The sequence below is a fragment of the Esox lucius genome, chromosome 21 (assembly GCF_011004845.1).
Source record: "Esox lucius isolate fEsoLuc1 chromosome 21, fEsoLuc1.pri, whole genome shotgun sequence".
Taxonomy (NCBI): Eukaryota; Metazoa; Chordata; class Actinopteri; order Esociformes; family Esocidae; genus Esox; species Esox lucius.
In genome coordinates, this window is record NC_047589.1 from 11,227,341 (window position 1) to 11,249,113 (window position 21,773).

At 43.2% G+C, this 21,773-nt stretch overlaps 1 protein-coding gene across 2 annotated transcripts in view; it reads left to right on the forward strand.

The window, feature by feature from the left end:
- rnf152 (ring finger protein 152) overlaps positions 1-12,843 on the forward strand; it is a 49,581-nt gene extending 36,738 nt beyond the window's left edge. For both annotated transcript variants that reach the window (XM_013139511.3, XM_013139512.3), the window contains exon 2: positions 6,423-12,843. In XM_013139511.3, coding sequence (XP_012994965.1) covers positions 6,820-7,464 — 645 coding nt within the window. In that variant the 5' untranslated portion in view covers positions 6,423-6,819 and the 3' untranslated portion in view covers positions 7,465-12,843. The remainder of the gene's footprint in view (positions 1-6,422) is intronic.
- Positions 12,844-21,773: the final 8,930 nt, after the last annotated feature.

Below are 21,773 nucleotides of genomic sequence, written 5' to 3' on the forward strand. Positions count from 1 at the left end.
GTGTTCGTTGATGGGGACTGGCTTCTCAAGCTGGAAATTGCCATAATTTGTCCTGTAGCGGTCTGCTGCACAGGCCTCTATCAGGGATTCCATCTGTTCAGGACACACCAACCTGGTCTCAGAAGGATTACGCCGACTATTTTACGTAAATTTTAGCCAGGGGATTTCGTAAGATATATTACATTCGGTAAAATGACGCTGGCGTCGGAATGGAGAAAAAATGACAGAAAACCATGTTTTGAACCAGCAACCTTCTGCATCCTAGGCAGGTGCACTACCCACTGCTTCAGTGAGGAACCTGTAACAAGCAAAGGCGAGTGGTGATGTCACAACATAAATATGTTTGAAGTGATTTTCTTTGTAATCCTAACCCAAACCATAACCCCAGTGCTGTGATACCTAACCTTAACCCAAACCCTAACCTGAACCCCAGAGCTGTGAGACCTAACCTTAACCAGACCTCAACCTAACCCTTTTTGTTTCCTAACCGTAGCCCAAACCTTAACCCTAACCTTAACCCCAGTGCTGTGATATCTAACCTTAACACAAACCGCTGTGCTGTGATGCCTGACGTTAACCTAACTTTAATGATAAAATGCTTTTATAACATATTTTAGCGACCTTGGTGTTGCTGTTACTCATCCTACATTTACATATCCAGTGTGGGCAGTGGGTAGGGTGACTTCCTTCTCATCCAAAAGTCGCTGGTTTGAAACACAAGTAAATGTGGTTAAAAATGTGTCTTTCATAGCGTTCGTAAATATCATGGTGTTTGTATGTTATTTTACTTTTTCATAGCACTCGTAACATTTGATACGTTGTAATAGCGTTTGTAAGATATGTTGCGTTTTAATAATTTGGTTATGTATCATATGTTTTGGGGCACATTGTAATGTAACCTAACGTAACGTCACATATCATAAGAAATCCGGTGCCATGGATTTTCGTAAAATAGTCTACGTAGTGTCCTGAGACCAAGTTGCAACCACACACGCACATCCATACACACTTTAATATTTCACATACTTCTATCAAGGGTAAATAGGCTCTTCTCTGTTCGCCTGTGTGCTTAACTCACAATGTATTAAACTAATCGGAGTGTAACTGAGATTAAATTGTTGAGTGGAGGATTAACATAGTGTTGAGCATAAATGTACTTGACCATTCAGTCAGTGCCATTTCATATCGTCTTGGACTTGAAACCAATTTCATTTTAAACAATGTTTATGCTACAGATTTCTAGCATGCTCCATTTCATTTGTGGAGTTCTTCCATTAGTCTATGTGTTAACATGAGCTAGAGCTTGTGGTTGTTAAAGAGATGGGCCCAGGGATTTTTTTTTTGTTTGTTTTTATTGCATAAAACGTGTGTTGAGTCTACATGGATTAAGCTGTAAACTATTGGAAGATATTGTTGAAATGATGAGACTGTTTTTCTCTGGCACTCTCAAACTGCAATAGTAGTTAGGAAATATACTGCATTGTGCTTTTCTGACTGCAAGCATTTGATTCATTTTCTATGTCTGAAACCCTCCTTAAGCAGCAATGTCATCGATTCAGTTAGCAGGAGAGGAGCTAAAGAGAAAACCGTAATATGAAGTTTGGGACACGTTTCGCTTTTTGCAAATGACAGGTTGATTTTCATGTTTTGTTCAGGGGCTTTAGCTCGTTTGACATTTGGCAATGTGAAACCTAACATGGAGAACATCGTGATGTGAACTAAGTGTGTTAAAAATAAATGAAACTTTATGCCAAATAGTGTTGTTTTCCCCATTATGAAAACTGTGAAACACTTAAATGTGAAGCTAAGTATCAGGGCGGAACAGGCAGATAAATGCGGAGTCTGAAAAAAAAAAGAAAAAACACTTTCAAGAGTGTATCTGAAAGATAATAGGGTTAACATCATACCGTTTCATTGTGCAAAAGAAGATTGTCAGACTGTGCCTGAGGTACTGGTAAGTGGCAACTCCTCTGCTAAGTTGCTCACAAAGCAAGGCACTCTGCGCATATCAATGTCTGTTCATGCATACATACTTGTGTAATGGCTTTTGAGTAAAAGCTCATGTCATTTTATGCAAGCCAGCCTCTCTCTCAAATAAGGGAACTATTTAGCCTTGATGCAGGTCTAATGTCGCCCTTTACCTGCATCCTGTACCACACTCTTTCACCTACTTTAGACCAAGACCCATAGGGAGACAGGGTACCATTTGGGACTCTGGGTACAGTACCATTTGGGACTTTTGGGCTGAACAGTGCTAGCCATTGTTTCTGTCCCTTCCTCTCCTTTTGTCTTCCGCCTCCTTTCCTCACCTCTCTTTGTCTAGCTCCAACCACTTTATCATTTTGGGGAGAGTGCGTATGTGTGTGTTCCTGGTTATTTTTAGCAGCAGTCTGTGAGGAGGAATGAACTTTCTCCTTGGCTGATTGTGTGCGCTCTGGAGGCAGTTGTAGCTGGAGAGAGAACCAGTACAGTGGATGTGTGTGGGGTACAATGTAGTGGACGTTGATCTACTTATACATATACTGTAGTACCTTACTTTATAGTGAAATGAAAAGTTATAAAGGATGTACAATAGTGTGTGTGTGTGTGGTACGGCCCCACTTTATGGACTGTTTATCTGTCCTTTTGCATGGGCCAGTGAAGGGGACAGGGATTGGGGCTACCAGCAGTGCTCACCCCTTCATACCATTTTCTTCCTCATAAAATCATATGATATGATGGACCAAACTTTGGGATGTATTACTCCATCCTTATACATTCACATGATATGAAGGACCAGGCATTGGGGTGTATTATATTCCTTATACCTTCATATCATATGAAGGACCAAACCTTGGGATGTTTTAGCCCTTCCTTAATCAGTCATTTGATATGAAGGATCAAATCTTGAGATGTTTTACCCCTTCCTTAATCAGTCAAATGATATGAAGGATCAAATCTTGGGATTTATTCTCTTTCTTACACCTTCATATGGTGGACCAAACATTGGGTTGTATTAATACTTTTCTGAAGTCCTTCACAGTTTCTTTTTTGAGTACTTACTAGAGAACATTTTAGACATTAGATTTGCCTAGCTCAACGGCTTGCTCATGGACCGTGATGTTTTTTTTTTTAATTCCACAATAGGTCTAATGCAAAAATCGGTAACAAATGTACAATGCCAGGGAGCGGGAGAGAAGTAGAAAGTGAATAACAGAAGATGGAAGGGAAGAGGGAAGAAAAGGAAGGAGGTAAGGAAATGTGAGTGAAAGAGTGGGTGGATAGGAATATTGAACCAAGCATTTCTGTCAGATCAAAGCTAATCCTTATCTTAGGAAGGGTTTTACTAATACCCCTGGCTGTCTTACCCCTGAAGGGCTCTTTCTCTGTCTTCCTCTCTCTCTCTCCCTCTCTATTCCTCTGTAACAGTAAAATTGCTTTTTTGCTTGACTTTGACATGGTGGTAGAAAATGCAGAAAACTAGGTCACGCAGAGAGTGAGGAGTGAAGGGGGCATCGCCCCAGGACAGACACAGAAAGATGTATTCTGCCTACAGGGGAGGGGGTGGTGGAGGGCAGGTAGATTGGAGTGATGGGGGGGGGTCACGTTTTGCCCAGGGATGGATGGTAGGATTGGGCTTGAAAGGGGACAGGGAGGTAAGTGAGAAGAGGAGTGAGCTCTGTCGTACGTGCGGGGGGGGGGGTCACGTTTTGCCCAGGGATGGATGGTAGGATTGGGCTTGAAAGGGGACAGGGAGGTAAGTGAGAAGAGGAGTGAGCTCTGTCGTACGTGTGCGGCGGCGACGCTACCCGCGGCAAACGGGTTGCATAGCTTAGCAGTGCAATAGAGGACAGACAAACAACACATTACAGCTGGAGTGTATTCCTTGGGCAGTGCTCTGCTTCTTGTCGAGGTCCATGGGAAGCCTCCGGAATCACGTTAACCTCACCAATATGACGGCAACACCATTGCGCCCTGTGAGCGAACGGCTATGGGAGCCGACGAGTATAACTTGACAAGATATCATTTGACAATTCCGTTGAGATGAGTAGTATCTGTGGTCACCCTGAAAATGGTTTTATGGTCCACCGTGACACCGTCATTTTCTTAGACATGCGCCGAGCCTGCTACCGTGTTACTGTGTTCCTGTAGGGCGGAGATACAAATGCGGGAAGACATTTTTTTCGCTTCACTTTGAGTCCAAATCCATTCCACACCCCAAAGTCAAGGAGAAATGCGTAGGGAGAGACCCTCTTTAGCATTTTAGCACAATATTTTCAGAGAATCTAATGGTCTGTAAGGGTTTGTGTCATAACAGATTCTACATGAAGTAACTAACATAGCTATTATGCAAGAGGAGGGGGCGTAAGAGAAACCTAAAGACGAGATTCCCACCGCCTGAGGCCAACTAATACATATAAACAGTGCGCAGCTATAATAAAGTTTACTGAAGTGAGGATAATAATTACCAATATAGTGATATAACCCAACCACTATCAGATATCTTCTGCCAGCCCTGGTGTCCTGAGATGTCCCAATATGTGTGATTTCCCAGACAATAAATATAATCATAATAATCTCACTTTCCATTAAGTATGGTTGTGGTATGTGTTTTGATCACTATTATGGCTATGTCATGTGTTATAATAATTGATGGCTATGTCGTGTGTTAAAATACATTTTGGCCATGTTGTGTGTTATAATAAATATTGATTTTGATGATGTAGCTTGTGTGAGCTACCTCACGTGTCTGTGAGGTTAAGTGTTCCAGTGTCATGGTCGTGTGCATGAAAAATCATATGTTTGATGTTATACAGAATGGACAAACGATTTATGAAAGAATGTTTGATATCCCTGTCAGCGAAACTGTTTGGGGAGAAAGGTGGACTTAAAATGTTACTTATTACAACAGATATGGATTGTAGATCGAATGTTTGTTGGGGATACTGAACATTTAGTCTGGAAATCTTTGGTCAAAACAATAATTGCCATTTTGGAGTAAAAACATGGCTAAAACCAAAACCATTGATGTTGAAAACATACTTTTAAATTTTTGCTTTGTATTATTAGTTGTGTCACCGATATTAGAATTTTTTTGTCTTCTGGGCAATACAAAATGTGGGTGCTTTCTGCCAAAAGGAAGTTCCGTATTTGCTCTGGGAGATATCCAACTCTCTAACAGCTTCTCTTTTTGGCACAATCCAGCTACGGTAAGTTATAACTTCACCTGTAAACCCATAATATTGGATTGGATATGGGCAGTCGTCTTGGAGCATGTTGAACATAAAGGGCTTAATGTAAAAATCTGTATGGTCCGCTTACGTATGTAGAAATCTATATTTGACCTGGTAGATCGAATCTGGCTAGATGAGTGCCTTAGAGCTTAGTGCACCCTATGACAGCCAAGATGATGGGTGACAACAAAGCCCACCGAAGAAAACTGGGGTATGAATGCAAATAGGCAATTAGGTGTGCTCATTGTGTATGTATGTATGATTCGCTTACATAATAGTTCAGTATTTGTTGATGTAATTCAAAATGAGACAGTATGGTGAATTGGATTCAGCTGCTTGGTAAAGGATTATAAAGAACCAGGATAGTTACATACATTTATTGTACATGTTTTATCGAGCAATCTATTCCAAAATAAATGCTAAGAAATAGTAGCTAAATATTCAAATGCGACTCTATGTGTGTATCCTGTCAATCCACTTTTCTGGACACTGGAAGAAGTCAGTATGTAATGTGGGGCTTTGAGGTTTGGGGCTAGGCTTCGGGTTGGGGGGGGGGGCATTTTAATTCTGAAAGGTCCGACCGACTTTGGTGTGTGCGTGGTGTGTGTTTGAAGAGAGCTCTGTGGGTGAGGGTGATTCATGTGCACACTCTTATTTCGTCACGGTGAGCTCAGCCTATCCGAGCCGGCAGCCTTGAAGCATCAACTATAGACTCGTCACCACAGGAACAGGACGCTCGCCAGGGAACAATGACACACTGATGGGAGTCCCCTCCTCTACCCACCCCTTGGCAGGGGCAGGGGCGCGGGCGCCCATGTGTGTGTGTTCCGTGCTGATGTGCCGGCCTGCCGGGTGGAGAGGCAGACCGTTGATAGGGGCAGGGCAGATAACTGACTTATCTGTTTGATGATGAGTGAAACAGATTCCCCGGAGGTTATGAGAGGGTACATGGCAACTTATTGAACGGCACACTGTTCCCCATAGGGCATTGTTCAAAAGGAGTGTGCTATATAGGGGAATAGGGCGGCACTTTGGGATGCGCTCAAAGCCCACGTGCCCGCCCGCCTGTTGTTCGGTTCATGCCGCGCCCCCAGCCGTGATATTTGCTCTGCTGTCAGTGTCAATGCCCACTTCTACGCGCGCGGATTAGCTCTCCGCACCGATTCTCTCCAGCCCATTAACGCTGCTTTCCTCTCTCTTATTTCACAGAAGAACCGCCGTGTGACCTTGGTCGTCCTGTGACATCACATTGACGCTGAGGGGGAAGGCTGGCCCGGAGCAGAGGAGAGCCTGCATTCTCAAAACAGCGCAGCGGTGGTCTTTGGAGGGTTCCAGCGCCTTGCAGAGGATTTAGGATGCCATTTGGCCCCCTTCCAGTGCATTTACAGCATAAGAAATATTCTTCAGAGGTTTCCAAGCAACCTTCAATTAATTATGCAAGAGGACAAGAGTTGAGAGCATTCACTTCCGTGTCCTGAACACATAAAAGAAAATTGCATCGTGAAACTAGCCCGCTGCCGTGATAGCGTCACGCTCTGGCGAGTGAGGCGAAACGGAACGCGAGTCGGCTTGACCGGGAGGACCCTCGGCAACGATCGGAAACAAAATGGAGACTCTGTCTCTTTCGCAGGACTCCATCTTGGAGTGTCAGATCTGCTTCAACTACTACAGCCCGCGGCGGAGGCCCAAACTGCTGGACTGCAGACACACATGCTGCTCCGTGTGTCTGACCCAGATGAGGTCGAGCCAGAAAGAGATCCGCTGCCCCTGGTGCCGCGGCGTCACCCATCTCCCCGCCGGCCTCTCCGTCTCCCAGCTTCCCGACGACCCCGACATCGTCACCGTCATCGCCATCCCCCACGCCTCGGAGCACACGCCCGTCTTCATCCGCCTGCCCAGCAACGGCTGCTACATGATGCCCCTGCCTGTCGCCAAGGACAGGCCGCTGTTGCCGGGCGAGCTGGGCTGCCGGTTCCTGCCCGGGGCCGGCGGGCAGCAGAAGGTGGACGTGGCCATGGTGGCAATGCCCGAGCTCCAGCCCCTGGGCCTGGGCATGAGTCTCGACGGCATGGGGGAGGCGGAGAGACGGGGGCCCGGCGGCGGGGGAGGCGGCGGAGGGGGCAAGGGCTCCACGTGGTCCGGCGTGTGCACGGTGATCCTGGTGGCCTGCGTCCTGCTCTTTCTCCTGGGCATCGTGCTCCACAACATGTCCTGCATCTCCAAGCGCTTCACGGTCATCTCGTGCGGCTGAGGGGAGGGGGCCAGGCGGCCCGTCAATCGCCGCAATCCCTCCCACTCCCCGCACCCCCCCCAACCACCACCCCCCTCCCTCTGTGGCTCCCGCCTCTTCTTCCGCCAGGACCTGGACAAGGTTGGGGGTTTTACACATGTCACGGGTGGGCACAGGAAACGGCAGGTGGAAAGAGGAACACAGAGACAAAAAGAGAATGACAAGAGAGTACCAAACAAAGGAGAGAATTGAGGACAACCACAAACAAACTGGGAACAGAAACTTGCCTCTGCGTTGCCTCTTATTGCTTCTGTGATACAAACAGGCCTATACTCCTCTCAGTCAATATGATGCACGCACCTCTTTTCCCCTATCACCCAGACACTCTTCTTACTCCCCACACCAACCTGTTCTCTCTGAAGGAGGGCCTCGGCACGGCCTTGTGGAGATATGAGGCATGTTATCTGGGTTACTCTATGGACCCAGGCTTATGCACCCACGGTTGCTTGGTCCTGTTCCTTTTCTCTCTGTGGTCAGTAGTTACTTCAGTCAGTGATCATGCTTAACTAGGTGAATGAATGCATACGCCATCTCCAGCTGGTGCTGCCAATATACAGTGTTTGGACTTCTTGGCAGGCTTGGGATCTAATCACAGAGATGGATAGAGACGTTTGAGCACGGGAATCGCCAATCGAGGAGTTTCGCCATTTAGAAGTAGTCTGCTGGGCGAAACTCCTTACGGGCTAAGGATTCATCTCTCATGAAAAGACAACATAAGTTGTATGATAAACCTGTCATGAAACAACAGTATGCGTGAGGTAACAAGTGTTCCGGTGCTTTGGACAAATCAAGATTTTGCAGGTTTTAGCATCTTTAGAATTTGAAGCAGATGGAACATTTTGCTCATAGACTCACTGGTCATTTTTAAATGAAGAAAGATTTTGGGTTTTAGTTTTTTTTTCGGTTGCAACCTCTTCACTTAACACGTGGAGCCAAAACGTAATCGATCAACTGGATGGATCAAATACACCAGTGTAAAAACGTGTGTGTGTAAAACAAGTGCAGGCGGCGGGAAATTGCTAAGCTTGGCTTCATAGCTGTTGAAACAATACACTACAGGTAGTAGTATGCACCCTTCAGTTGGTTTGCCGACTCATAGAAATAGTCAAAGAAAATTAACTTGATAACAAATTGGAGATGGCCTTCGTGGCACCGCCCATGCTCTCAAACGCCACAATGGAGGGGATACAATGACGCGATCCCTATCCACGACGTCAAATAACTCGACGATACTAAAGATCGCTCAAGTCTGTCTCTAATTGCCGCATGGACAGGTTTGGTTTTTGGGGACTTTCCAGGTTGCCGTGTTAAAGCTGGGCAAGTTCAAACAGGCAGAGATTTACTTGAATCCTCGTTTCCAGTGTTCTGAAACCCGGATCTGCTTGTTTGCTTCTTCTCTGGTCTTTTGTGCGGTCTGGCTGTGTATTCTGTAACTATGTATAGTCCGCCCCTCCACCTAGCCAAGTGTTGCTCCTGAAGGGACAGAACAATCAATAGTGGTTGGCTTTGCCCGTATCCCAAGTGGCACCCTGTCCTATATACGGTCTAGTGCACTAGTATTACCAGTGCTGATGGCCATGGTCAAAACGTGTGCACGAAGTAGGAAAGAGGTTGGCGTTTAGGACACATACTGTGTTTATTTTCTCAGAGTCTCTTAACACTTAAAAAAAAATATATATATAAAAAAAAAACTGAGGTTGTTCACTGTTCCTCCACTATGTAATGCAGTGCTGTATGTTTGTGTTGGTATTTTGATCGATAATGTTTTAAACACAAAAAAACAGGGAAATATGTGATCTGTGTGTTGTGCTATTTACATATAAACCAGCCTATATTCGACAGAAAGCACATACTACGTCTCCAGTAGCCAGCCAGCCTAAAGTAATAACGATTAAGTTACTGTTGAGTCTTGAAACAATTTGTCTGACCCGGAACGTCCTTCACCGAGAACAGATGGTCTCTGCTTTTAATACAGTATTCTGGCTGACTCTCAAATGGCACCCTTTTCCCTAGTATTCACTACTTTTGGCAGGTCAAAAGTACTGTACTATACAGGGGGCCATTTAAGGTGCATCCTATGACTTTGACCTAGTTATCTTGGATGCACACATGCACAGACACTTACAACCCACCCTCCCCAATGATATCCCTCCATTCTAATAGGGTTGTAGGTCTATAGGAAGCGACAGCGGGGTCACGGCTAGGTGGAGCGTGAGAGCAGGGAATGGTTAAGGCTTGTAGGGGGGTCCCACTCTTAATGTTGATGGCATTGATTTATGAAGCGTTTGGATTACTTGGTCCTCTATTGCCAATGTTTCACTCATTGCTCCGGTGTTTTCTTTTTATACTCTCCCTTCATAGTGACCTACTTTTTATCAGAGCCCTTTGAGCCCTGTTGAAGGTAGGGCACTACATTTGGAGCAGTGGGCTGTAAATACAGCCCATGTCTTTGCTGTTGACAAAATGAGTATGATCTGGTTTCTGCTGTATTAAAGCAATTCAGTGTAGACGTAAACTAACAAGCTGACAAGTTCTTTTCTATAGAAGCCATGTACAGGATGATTGTATTTCTTCTTGTTGTCAGTCCTCTATTTATGTTCACATGTGGACCTCTCTCTGTGAAAATAGCCTGGTCTAGAATCAGTTGTTTTTGCAGCAGGTTAGAAGCCCCGGTGGACAGTTTCCAGTGATCTGTACGGACCGGGCCAGGATCGGTGGTCGTGACAGCTTCCTTATTTACCAACATTCCCTGGTTTCCCAGAAACCCCACAGCCAGAGAGGCGGAGTTTATGAAACTGAGATTCCAGCAGTGTTGAGATCTCGTTAAATCTATCCGCGGGATAATTGGCCTGGGTCTCTGGCAGCTATCAAACAAGACTATGATTAGGCCATCTCCCTCACTGACAGGCTTTTCAAGGAGTCGAACACAGGGTTAAAGCAGGGCCAATGACAGTGGCAGACCCGGAGGTCTGTGTGGAACGTACAGTAGGTGGGAGGGAAAGACAGAGGCTGTTTGCTAATTCGCACCCTATTGCCTATATAGTGCACTTCTGTCCAGGGCATAGGTCCTTATAGCGCTGTGCTACATGGAGAATAGGGTGCCATTTGAGACTTCAGCCAGAGGTTCCATTATCACCCCCCCAACACACACACACTTCCCCCGCTAGAAACTGGCAGCTGATTTCTTAGCGGCTGTCATGTGGGACTGACTGCTCAACTCAACTCAAGTAGCAGTGTACTCTAGGCCTAATTGATGCGCGACAACGCCCCCGAGCGCCAAAATGCCAGAGTATTTCTCATCGAGCGCTACTTTTGACCAGGGCCTAGTGGCTGGAACTGATGTTTGGTTTCTGTCAGGAGGACTCGGCCAGTGAGCTGCCTTGTCCCACTAACTGCAACAGTACTGTTTAACGGTAGTGAATGAGTCAGCCAGGGCCAAACGACGGTCAGTCGTTCATTGACAGATGTTGTGATACACGCCACCCTGGCTCTTTTTTTACTTTGCCACTGTTTACTTTAAAAGACTGTTTATGTGCAAAGACAGACAATTTATGTTTTGAAGGCAATGTTCCGTCTATCATAGAGACCACATTCATGGTGAACACTGCATATGTTGACTTAATGGAAAATTGTGCGTTGTATAAACCTATGATCAGATCAAAGCCTAAATTTGGATTGGATACTTGAAAACACACCAGGTGGCGTTTGAATATGGATAATATGATTGGATAATATGGTTAGGGGACGAATAAGAAATGAGTTCCCGTCCATGTATTGATACAATGTTCAAATTTCAACCCTGACGTCCCAAGGGGCTGACACCAGCTGGGAAGGAAATGGAAAGCCTTAGCAGACACATGTTCAACTTCTCTTTATTTGGTGATATTTGGTTCTTAATACCACATTCTTGTATCATCCAGCAGTTTGGGTTAGACATCCATCTGTCTTAATTAGTTCAAGTTTATGTTAATAATAGAGCTAAATTCATAACCACCTGCAACTGGATGCAGACATTTGAGTCCTAGTCAAGTGTCAGACAGCAACGTATACATTTAAAAAAAAAAAACATTCTATCCCCAGATCCTCTGTACAGAAAGGAGATGAAGGCTTGTTATGTCTGTGCCTGTGTTCGTCAGTCAGTGATGTAAAGTTCCTGTAGTAGTGACTGTGTGGGTCACAGTCAGACACATGCAGCTGTTTCAGTGATCTATTAAAGAAACCATCTGAAATTCACCTGCACTCTTTTGGAGGGATTCATTTACTCAACTCATAATTGCTATAAAAGAAAATAATAACAATTGTTAAAGATGCAGTCTGGAACTTTAGCAAATAACAAAAAACATTCTGTTTTGTATATATGTGCGTAATCTGTAAGTAGAATCACTATCATATCTCAGTTTGCCATGAAATTCGATGGTTTGAAAGCGAGTGGTTTTGATGACATGTGGCACATAAACACATATTTTCGGGGACCTGCTTTTACTCATCAGTGCCACTTTAAATAAATAGTTGGATTACTTTTTTTTGTGTCGCACATTCCGTTCATGCCTGCTCTGTATTTGCAGTGGTACAGTAGAATAGAATGTACTACTGTATAAACACCACATCCAGGCTGCCGCAGCTCGCCTGGTGTTTTCAAGTTATCAGATGTCACCTGGCTTCTCCATACACTTCACGGGTTCCCAGTTGCAGCTCATATCCAATAGAAGACCACTATCCCCCTGTTGCATAAGACCCAAACACTCTCTCTAGAACACACTCTAGAACTGTGGTTTTAAAACCTCCCCAAAGGGAGCCTCAGCATTCCCAGTCTGGTTATTTGAACTAGCTCACCTGATTCAAATTGTCTACTAATCCTCAAGCTTTTGATTAGTGAATCTGGTGTGCTAGTTCTGGGCATCAGCTAAGATGTAGAAGGACAGGCGTTCCCAGAGGAGAGGTATGAAAACCACTGTTCTAGAGCAATGGTTGAGCATGACCTCAAGCAAGCTAGTGAGTTTCCTAATCCAATTTCCAATCCTAAACTGTGTTAAAATGGACAAGCTGCTGAACTCCGCATGAGCAACTTCTTTGGGAACAGCGTAAGATGATAATCAATAATTTTAGGCAGAAACAGTGTATTGTCACAACTTGAACACTACTTGGTTAAGTTTATCAATGTGGCTTAGGAACTATGCCTGGACCTATCCAAACAAAGGTAAGTCAAGCTTTTCAGTTGATGTGTAAGAAAATAAACTTAAAATTAAGCGTCCCAACAACACGTCAACACAAGCGCTGGTGATTTGCACACCAGTAACTGTCTTTGATGATGACCATATTTTTTCATATCATCCTACAAAATCACACAGCTCAACGGATATCCATAGCCTTCCACATTAGGTGGCACTAAGCCCAATGTACAGACAATATTAGAAGCACACAGGACTCAGTCACACTTAGTTAAAAAAGAAAATGATCACAGAGGTTTAAACCCTAGAGGCTATACTTCTCATCGCAATACTTCATGGAATGCTCGATAAGCAGACTGTACAGACAAGACCGGGGTTTGGGCTTCCAATATCCATATAGTTAAGATACTGAACCCGTAACCTATTGTACTCCAGTGAAAATAAGGATATATATATTTCACCTCTGTGAGGTTCTGTGTTTTTGCATTTGATCTTGAATGTGCCCTGTTCTGTCCTGTTTTCTTACTTTGTTTTTTAACGTAGCCTATTCATTTGTCATTATCGTTTGCACCTGGGTCTCGTTTACTCGCCCTGTATGAGTTCTGTGTTTGCTGCTCATTGTTTGGTATTGTTGGTGTGTGCTCAGCTTTACTGAGCCTTTTTTTTTTCTGAGCACTCTGTTTTTCTGATCGAAGTATTAAGTCTGTTTTGGTATCCTGGCCCTTGCCTGCCTACCTGACTGCCTCTCTGGATTATCCCCTACTGTACTTCAGCCTCTGATCGGCACTGATATCCAGTTACCGACCTTCTGCCTGCCCTTTGACTTCGTTCCAGCCTGTCCCTTTATATACCTTTGCTACTCCCCAATAAACGTCCTGCGCTCTGCGCTTGGATCCATCCCTCCATCCAGCCTGCTCTGTGTGCATTCATTATAACCTCCTACAAACATTAAAACATGTTGCTAAAAGTCACCCTTATGAACGTAACCAAGACTGTTTGGAAAGGGAGAATGCATTATTAAATAATATTTGATAAAGAAAGGCTATTTTCAATTGTTTTTTTGATTGGTCAATTTACCCAATGACTAGGTTCATCTGACCCCTAACCGGGGGCAAGTTGATAGGTTCATCTGACCCTTAACCTGGGGAAGTTGAACCAAAGGACCACATTGTTCTGGAACCATCATATTTCCAAGGCCACTAAAAACTCGGTACATTCTTGTCATTTCACCTGGCATGGGACATCCTGAAATAAGGGTAGATGTACTTTAGTAGTTTTACTTCTGTCTTTTTCCTCCTTGTCTAGGGGACCACTTAAGTAAAAATGGTCTCATCCTTCCCCTCTTTCCCCCCATGTGGCTGAATGACTAATAATGATGGGATCAGTAGTGAGGAAAATATTTGGCCTACCTTTACTTGTAAATTGTGTCCTTTCTTTTATCCTCCTGGTGCACATTAATGTCAACATTAAGTTATTGCTTTTACTTAGGTATAAAACACTGTTAACGTCACTTGACACTCAGACCATGCCAGTGTTAAAATATGTACTGTTCTTTTATTAACATGTTTTTTCCCCCAATATATCATGTGCAAATTATGATATCTGCTCTCTGAAATGAATGAAAAATAGCGAAGCTCTACGCACACACTGTCCATTAACAGCAAAACCTGTCAGGAATGCGTGCGTGCACAACTGATTCGAATGCATTTCAACTAAGTGGGAGGTATGCGCTTGCATATTGGGAACAGCATTTCTTACTCTGGCGACGCTGATGTGGCTGTGAAGCAGTTTAAGCAAATGGGGGGGGATTTATTTCTTATTTTATTTAAAATGTCAGGCTTCATTTGACATGGAAGCCAGGAAAGTCTGGAGAGTTTTTGAGGAAGAGCTGTTGGCTGGATTCAAATCCACGCAGTAACTTTGTGCACCGGAGGCAGTAGCCCAGAGAGTCTGATCTCTCCAATGGGACTTGGAGCATAAACTCTACCAGTATCACTGGGGGGAAAACAATGGAAAATGAATCTGTAACAACTGTTTTGATGGATTGTCGCAGGGTAAGGACCGTTGTCCCTGACTACACTTGACTAGCATGTCCAACACAAGTGTGCAGCCAACATTTCTGGCATTATAGTCTGGTCTTGGTCACTTGTTTAAACCAAACCCCATTTGCCGTTGAATATTATCATGAAATCTACATTTACAGTAGATCTAGGTAACCTATATTGAGTCCAATAAGGGCAACAAACGGGTCTATTTAGTATGTTTCCCATACATCCCGTTCGTCTTCTTTTTCTTAGACAGAGGCAGAAATAGGTATAGAGTTTGTGCAACGCTGATAAAGATCTTGTTAGAAGATAAATGTCCAGAATCTAAATCAGAATAGCCTTTTTTAGCTAGGCACATTTACAAAAACGTAGCAAACATTTTTACCTGGTGTTAATTTGGTGGTGGTAGGACGCTACAAAATATGGACAGACTACACGAAATCTACCAAATTTGACGTACTGTACATGGAACATGTGGACTTAAGCAGTAAGGGTTCTATGCAATAATGTACAGGGACTTACAGTTTGCATGCACATTTACATATTTACAGTTCCAGATAGTACAATGCCCTCCAAAATCAATGGTAAAGGTGAGCAAAATGGGCTACAAAGTGTTGTTTTCTTTATCAGGACATGTTCAGGAGTAGAATAGTGCATGTATTAATTTAGGTTAGAACTTGATGTGGCTAGTATAGTCTTGCTCAGGGGTTCTCAACTCCGAGAACCCCTGAATTGGTCTACTTAGAGGGCTAGGATGAAAACCAACAGGACTTTGGGTCCCAAGGACTCGCGTCGAGATGCACTGGTTAAGTTAGCCTCTGTGTGGCACAGTACAGGGAAATAAATTGTTCAAGTGACAGTATTTTGGGTTGTGATTGAGCTAAACTGCTTGCCTGCCCGATATATTTCACTGTTATTTATTTAACAGTATTGGCGCGGGGGGGGGGGGGGGTCTTGCCTCCATGCTTCTGAGCCCTGGAGTCGGGTAGGACCTTGACTGAGGGAAGATGATCCACATGCCCACATGCTCTGCTTAGAGGCAACCTCCGGCCCCTCGGACAGACATTAAACCTGCAGCTATAAAGGAGTAAAGGTACGGAGTGGTGCTGACATGTGATAAATTAGAGATGTCGATCTGTAAGCCTGTAAGGGGCGGTGGCACGGCAGCAATGAAATACAGGAATGGAAGGAAGGTGGGAGAAAACGCAAAGCCGATACGTGAATCCATTGGTTAGTGGCTCAGGTCCTTGTGCATGACAGGGGATAATGGATGGTCTTATCGGGGCGGGGGAGGGGGGGGGGGGCGTCTACTGTATGTTTGAGGCAGTTTGTCAGACGCTGTCAACATCCCGTTCTGTCTCAATGGGAACCACAGTTGGGGAGAAAGAGCTGGCAAAGGATATGTTAACCCCCCCTCCCCCCAACACACACGCCACACTATTCTCTGTGTCCTGTACTGCCAACTACTTTATAGGCAATAGGTAATGAGTGCCCTGCGTAGGGAATAGGGGGACTTGGAGACACGGGTCTGTGTCAGTGGGCTGGCCGCAACGCCGGCAGGCGACAAGGTAAGCAGTGAAGCAGCCACGATAACTGTAAAAACATAGGGACCTTTACAGTGGGTCATAGGCTCCGAATAGTGGTTTCTGGGATGTCTTTGAAGTGTGGGAGGGGGTGGTTGTCTGTACATTTTAGTTACTTAGCTGAGACCTCCATACAATACTGACTGTAGACAGAGTACGCATAACAAAAGGAAAGGAAATGGAATGGATGAGCCAGTTGGAAGCAGTGGACGGTTAGATGATATGGGGGACAGATTGGATGTGTAGCCAAAACACGGGTTAACAATACTTCTTTTATGATAATTACCATGGAGATTTTAGTGACCACTAACAGTCAGGACACCCGTGCTATGTTTGTTCGCTTTGTGAGTGGATGTGTTTATGTAAATTGCAGTTGCTCGCCTATATGCAGTTTGTATTGACTATATTCAACACAGAGTCATTACAGTTTAGTTCTAATTAGTGATATTTAACTACTGTATGCAAAGGTGAAAGAATGGTCTGTTATCAGCGGCGGTTATTGGGATTTGAGGGGTGGCGGGGCGGGTGGCGCTAGATTCATGTTCCAGGGATACGGTGTCATGACAGGTTACTCTGGCTGTTGTTACAACTCTTTTGAATTTCAGGTGAAATAGCTTATCTGATTGGTCAAAATTACAGTGTCAGAATTTGGCCGCCTGTATTAATGTATAAGTAAAGATGACTCCTGAATGCATCCAATAGCTAAAGAGGAAATATGCTAGTCTTATTAAATGTTCCAGTGAAATCAATTTGCCCAACAATGAATTGAATAGAGATTATGATAGATTATGATCAGACTGAGCCTAAAGCATTCTCTCTCAAGAAACACATTTAATACATTGTTGCCCAATGTATTTAAGGTATATGGCAGACATATCAAACATGTTCTCATATTTGAGCCAGCTGGAAATAGGTTTTTCTCTGTGTTTCAGGAAGGAAGGAATATAGGGTTTACAGTACATGGCCCCTATTAATTTAGTAGCCTAGCATTTTATCTCTGCCGACGCTGTAGCCTAAAGATTTCTCATAAATCGTTATATATTCCTTTTTCATGTTCTCTACTCTGAGGATTAATCCATACATAGAAGGGGAAATAGTTGTTTTTTGTAAAGGTTTTTGAATAATTCCTCTTCCATCATCTTGCTGTGCCACATGTGGGGTGGAATGTTGGTGTCAACCTATAAGACTTGCAGCACATAGAACCAGGTTCTATTTGAGCGCTTGGCAATGAGCAACACAGACGCACTTTGACAAGCGTGAGAAATTAAGATAAAATAATTGAATAACATGTATGTTTAGATTAATTTCGCAACGCTCACACAGGCAGCACGGCCAATCTAGCCCGCTAAAATGACAACATGGAGACTTGTTTTGACAGTAGTGTAACTAGAGCTGGTATGTTTGAGAATCTGCTTCGCCATATGCTTATTCCAACTGGAATATGTTTAAGTCTAAAGACATTTGAACTAATTAAGCCAAACCACCTTAACAGAAGAGCAATGAAACCGACTTTCTCTCCTGGTTATATTTCAGATTGGCTGAGACATTAGTCATCTGTTATTGTGTATGTGTTATGGCTCATATACAGCAGATTGAACAGATCAGCAGAATACATCTACCTAATATAGAAGAGGTAGAGACATCTCAATGCACAAAGAAATGCAGTTTTGATATCCATTTGTTGAAAGTTAGGTGACATTGTGCAATGAGGTGAATAAAAAAAGCTATATAAACTTTACAAAGAGCATTTTCATGCAGTAGGTCATTTGCTGGAAAGTTAAATATTTGAAAATATTTGAGAGGAAAATGTTCCATTTCATATTCATGGGTTTATATAATGTTTGGAGGGTTGCATGTTGAAATTGACTTAAGAATCTAAAGAAAACAGGCCATATAGCTACCATAAACAACTCATGCGTAGATTTTATTTGTCTACAGGATACTTAGGGTGTTTCTCTTATTTATTGATGGACCAACCTAAACTCTAAAAGCTGACTAAAAGCATACTTAGGCTACTAAAATATAGATCCCTCTTTCTTTCCAGTCAATCCAACATTCAAGAGAATATACATGGTACATATTTTGTCATTCTTTTATTACGTTGTTTTCAGTGTGTATATGCAGATAATGGCAGCTTAATGTGTGCTGCAGTGTGCACAATGACAAATACACAATTGCACAAGTGCGTGTTTGAGTGTGCGTGTGTGCGCATGCATGTGTCTAGGCTGCATGTAACCTTCTAGTTCCAGGAACAGGACAGTTGCCGTTGCTGAGGTCTGATTGCTAGGGTACAAGGGGAACACTTCATTTAAATTTTGACAGCGTCAGCCGAGCATGAGATTAACAATCAATTCTGCATTGAAGTTTCCATCATGCCTTTCTTATAAAATTGAGAAACCACTCATATTCGAGGCTTTAAGGCCCATTTTAGACGTCATTGTGTCCCATTTGGCACCCTATTGTCGCAGTGCACTGCTTGTCGCCACAACATTGACTCCAAACTGAAAGTGCACCATGTAGAGCATAGGGTACCATTTTGGACTCCATCTTCCTGTGTGCTTTGCTTTCTCAAGTAAATTGTAGAGTTACCACCCATGACAGTGTTAGTTAGAGTAACAGATATGGTTGTTGAATTCACGGCCTTCACCAAGTGAGTCTTTAAATGTAAGTTATCATTAAAATGTAAGTCTTCATGAAAATATGTTACATAGCTTATGAGGCCTTATTCTGAGGCCTGGTTTAACTCTCCTACATTGCTGTGCAGTGAACATTGATTTAGGCCACATCAGGCCTGTAAATAGAGTTGCAAAATTCCCACAAGATTAAAGGATTTCCACACTATTTCTGGATTTCCTGGGAACCCTTGAATATGGGAAAGTTACCATAATTGTACCACATTAACTGGATTGCGATGGATTTCATAATTACTGTTAGAATTCAACCAGTTGTGTATGGAGTTGGTGCTTTTATTCATAGTCAATACACATCTATCCTGCCCATCAGAATGACAACGTTTGAGATTAAAAGATGTGACATAAATCAATCATTCCTCGCCCCTTTTCAAACTCACTCTGAAATATTATGAAGCACAACAAAAGGCCTTGATCGGCTAGAACATACACTTCAGACATCAAGGACTGGACAGCATAATGGCGGTAATACAGTCGTCATTCAATGGCTATTGTGTTGTACAGACATTTCTTTTACCTCTCTTTCTTTCACTCCCTCTCTCTCAACATTTGAACAGTGTCTTTCTCATCTTGCTTCGGGCTCAGTTAGCAAGATACTGACTGGACCTGTTGAACAGGGACATTCTCTGTATACGAAAACAATTATCTCTGCTTTGCCTCGTTAACACTTATAGTATGTTTCTAAAAACGTAATTAGCTTTCTATTTAAAATGTGAGCGCAGAGATCAGTTTATCTGCTGCTGCTCACTATTGCAGGTGCTATCTAGCAAGATAAGTCATGTGTTTTTTTGCTAAAGTTATCCATTCTCCAGCAGTCAATGTGTCTCCCACAAGCACAAGGCTTTCTTGTGGATTGCGATTTTCGAGGAATATCTGAATTCTAGTTCCCTAGGGGAGAACATTGACATCAGGCATCAGGTAGTTAACTTCTGGCCAATCAATTGCCATCTCTATTCAAGTTTGGCCACTGCTGAGAATCCTGGAGTTTCTCATTGCCCAGGAGATGTCTGCACACCTTGGGTCATATGGCAAAGAGCTGTCCGAATACCCACTTGAGGCTGGTGGGTGCGAGCAATGGTTATCTCGCAAGAGCACTCAGTTAAACTACAAAAATGAGGAGCCACAACCCATGTGGATTTCCGCGGTCCTCCTCACAGCTATCCTTGTCACTCTTTTAACCCCTGGTTATCAAAATGACCCTATGTAACATAAATCACAGGATTTCAACTGCTGGCGAAGTGAAATTCCTCCACTTCTGCCTTCACTATTTTTCCAGTGTGACCCTGTCTTGCTCACTGCTCCAGAACATGTATCAGAGTGCAATGTCTCCAGTGCGGTGCTACCGTAGTGGTCCCATTCACGTCCACCACTGCTGCAATCACTTATTGGCAAAATGTCACTCACGTTTGCAGAGACCTTCAGTCGTCATTAAAGGACCTTTTTACTGCGGATTAGGTTCTCGAGAAAAAAAGTCAAGAATGGGTACAGGATCTGGCTTTTCAGCAAACCTCCCTTTATCAATTTTCTTTTTCGGCCCCAGTAGGTACAGTTACTGGGAAGCATATAATGATCTCATAGAAACATGGACACTCTACAGTTCAAAACAAACGCTACTCCCTTTGCTGGTTTTGGGGTTCATTAAAAAATATATAGATACTTTTTTTCTGACACGTGGAGAAAACAGTATGAGCTCAGTGATTTCCAGACCTGAAATCTACAGGGGATTTCTCACCTCTCTTTAGGGACCGGCAGCCGTTTCATGTTTTTAAACTTTTCTAGCGCTGGCACACCTGACTTAATCCCTGAAAAAAACCTATCACTGTTGATTAGGTGAATCACATTGAATCAGGCAGTGGTCCAAGAAAAGGATTTCAGTGTTTTGCAATAAGAACGGCACAGTCACTTTCATAAACATTGGTTGTTCCTTGTTTTTTTTCATTAATACATGGCCAAATTATATGTATTCTCTGCCTAGTGCTTTTTAGGAATTTTATCAGATTTTTTTAGCTTGTAAAAATAAAGTTAATAAACATTTGATTATGATAAAGCATAGTTTGATGATACCATACATAACTGTACGTTATAGAATGGATTCTCTGTTGTTTGTTCTTTCTGACAAGAAGAGAGTCATTTCTTTTTAAAATGTTCAACGTATTCTCTTAGATTCAGAAGTCCCTTATCAGTAGTAGGGATGTGGATCTCTCCTTTGAAACATGGTAAAGTGCACTCCTCATTACACGGCTGACGCCATATGCAGGGCAACGTCCCCATCAATGTCCCCTTCACTGCCTCGGTCTAGTGAATCTACATTAAAACATATTTGATTCCAAATAAAAATCTGTTGCTAATGTTGCTCATCAGTTGGGCCTATGAGATAAATCCATAAATGTATTTCTCCGAGAAAGGCATGTATGTGCATATGTCAATGTTTTTTCACCTGAGCTAAGCCCTGTACTGGTTGAGCCATAGGGCACACTGTGTATCTACCATGTTCAGTCTGAAATCCCCATCACCCACTGATTAAATTGGCATTTGAGTAGTTAAAATATTTTTTTAAGATATTCATATGTATGTCATTTATTTATCTGTAGGATTTAGCTAAAACACCCCCGGTTCCAAACTGAATGGATATGACCTTTTGACTGTTTGAAACTTCATGAAGTAGAGAAAGCTATTTAATCCTGCTCCGCAACATGGTCTCAGACGCCAAACCCCTACGGTATAGCATGCAAAAGTGATACCTGTCCTTGAGATGGCATTTTGATGTTACCTTGTACCTGTAAA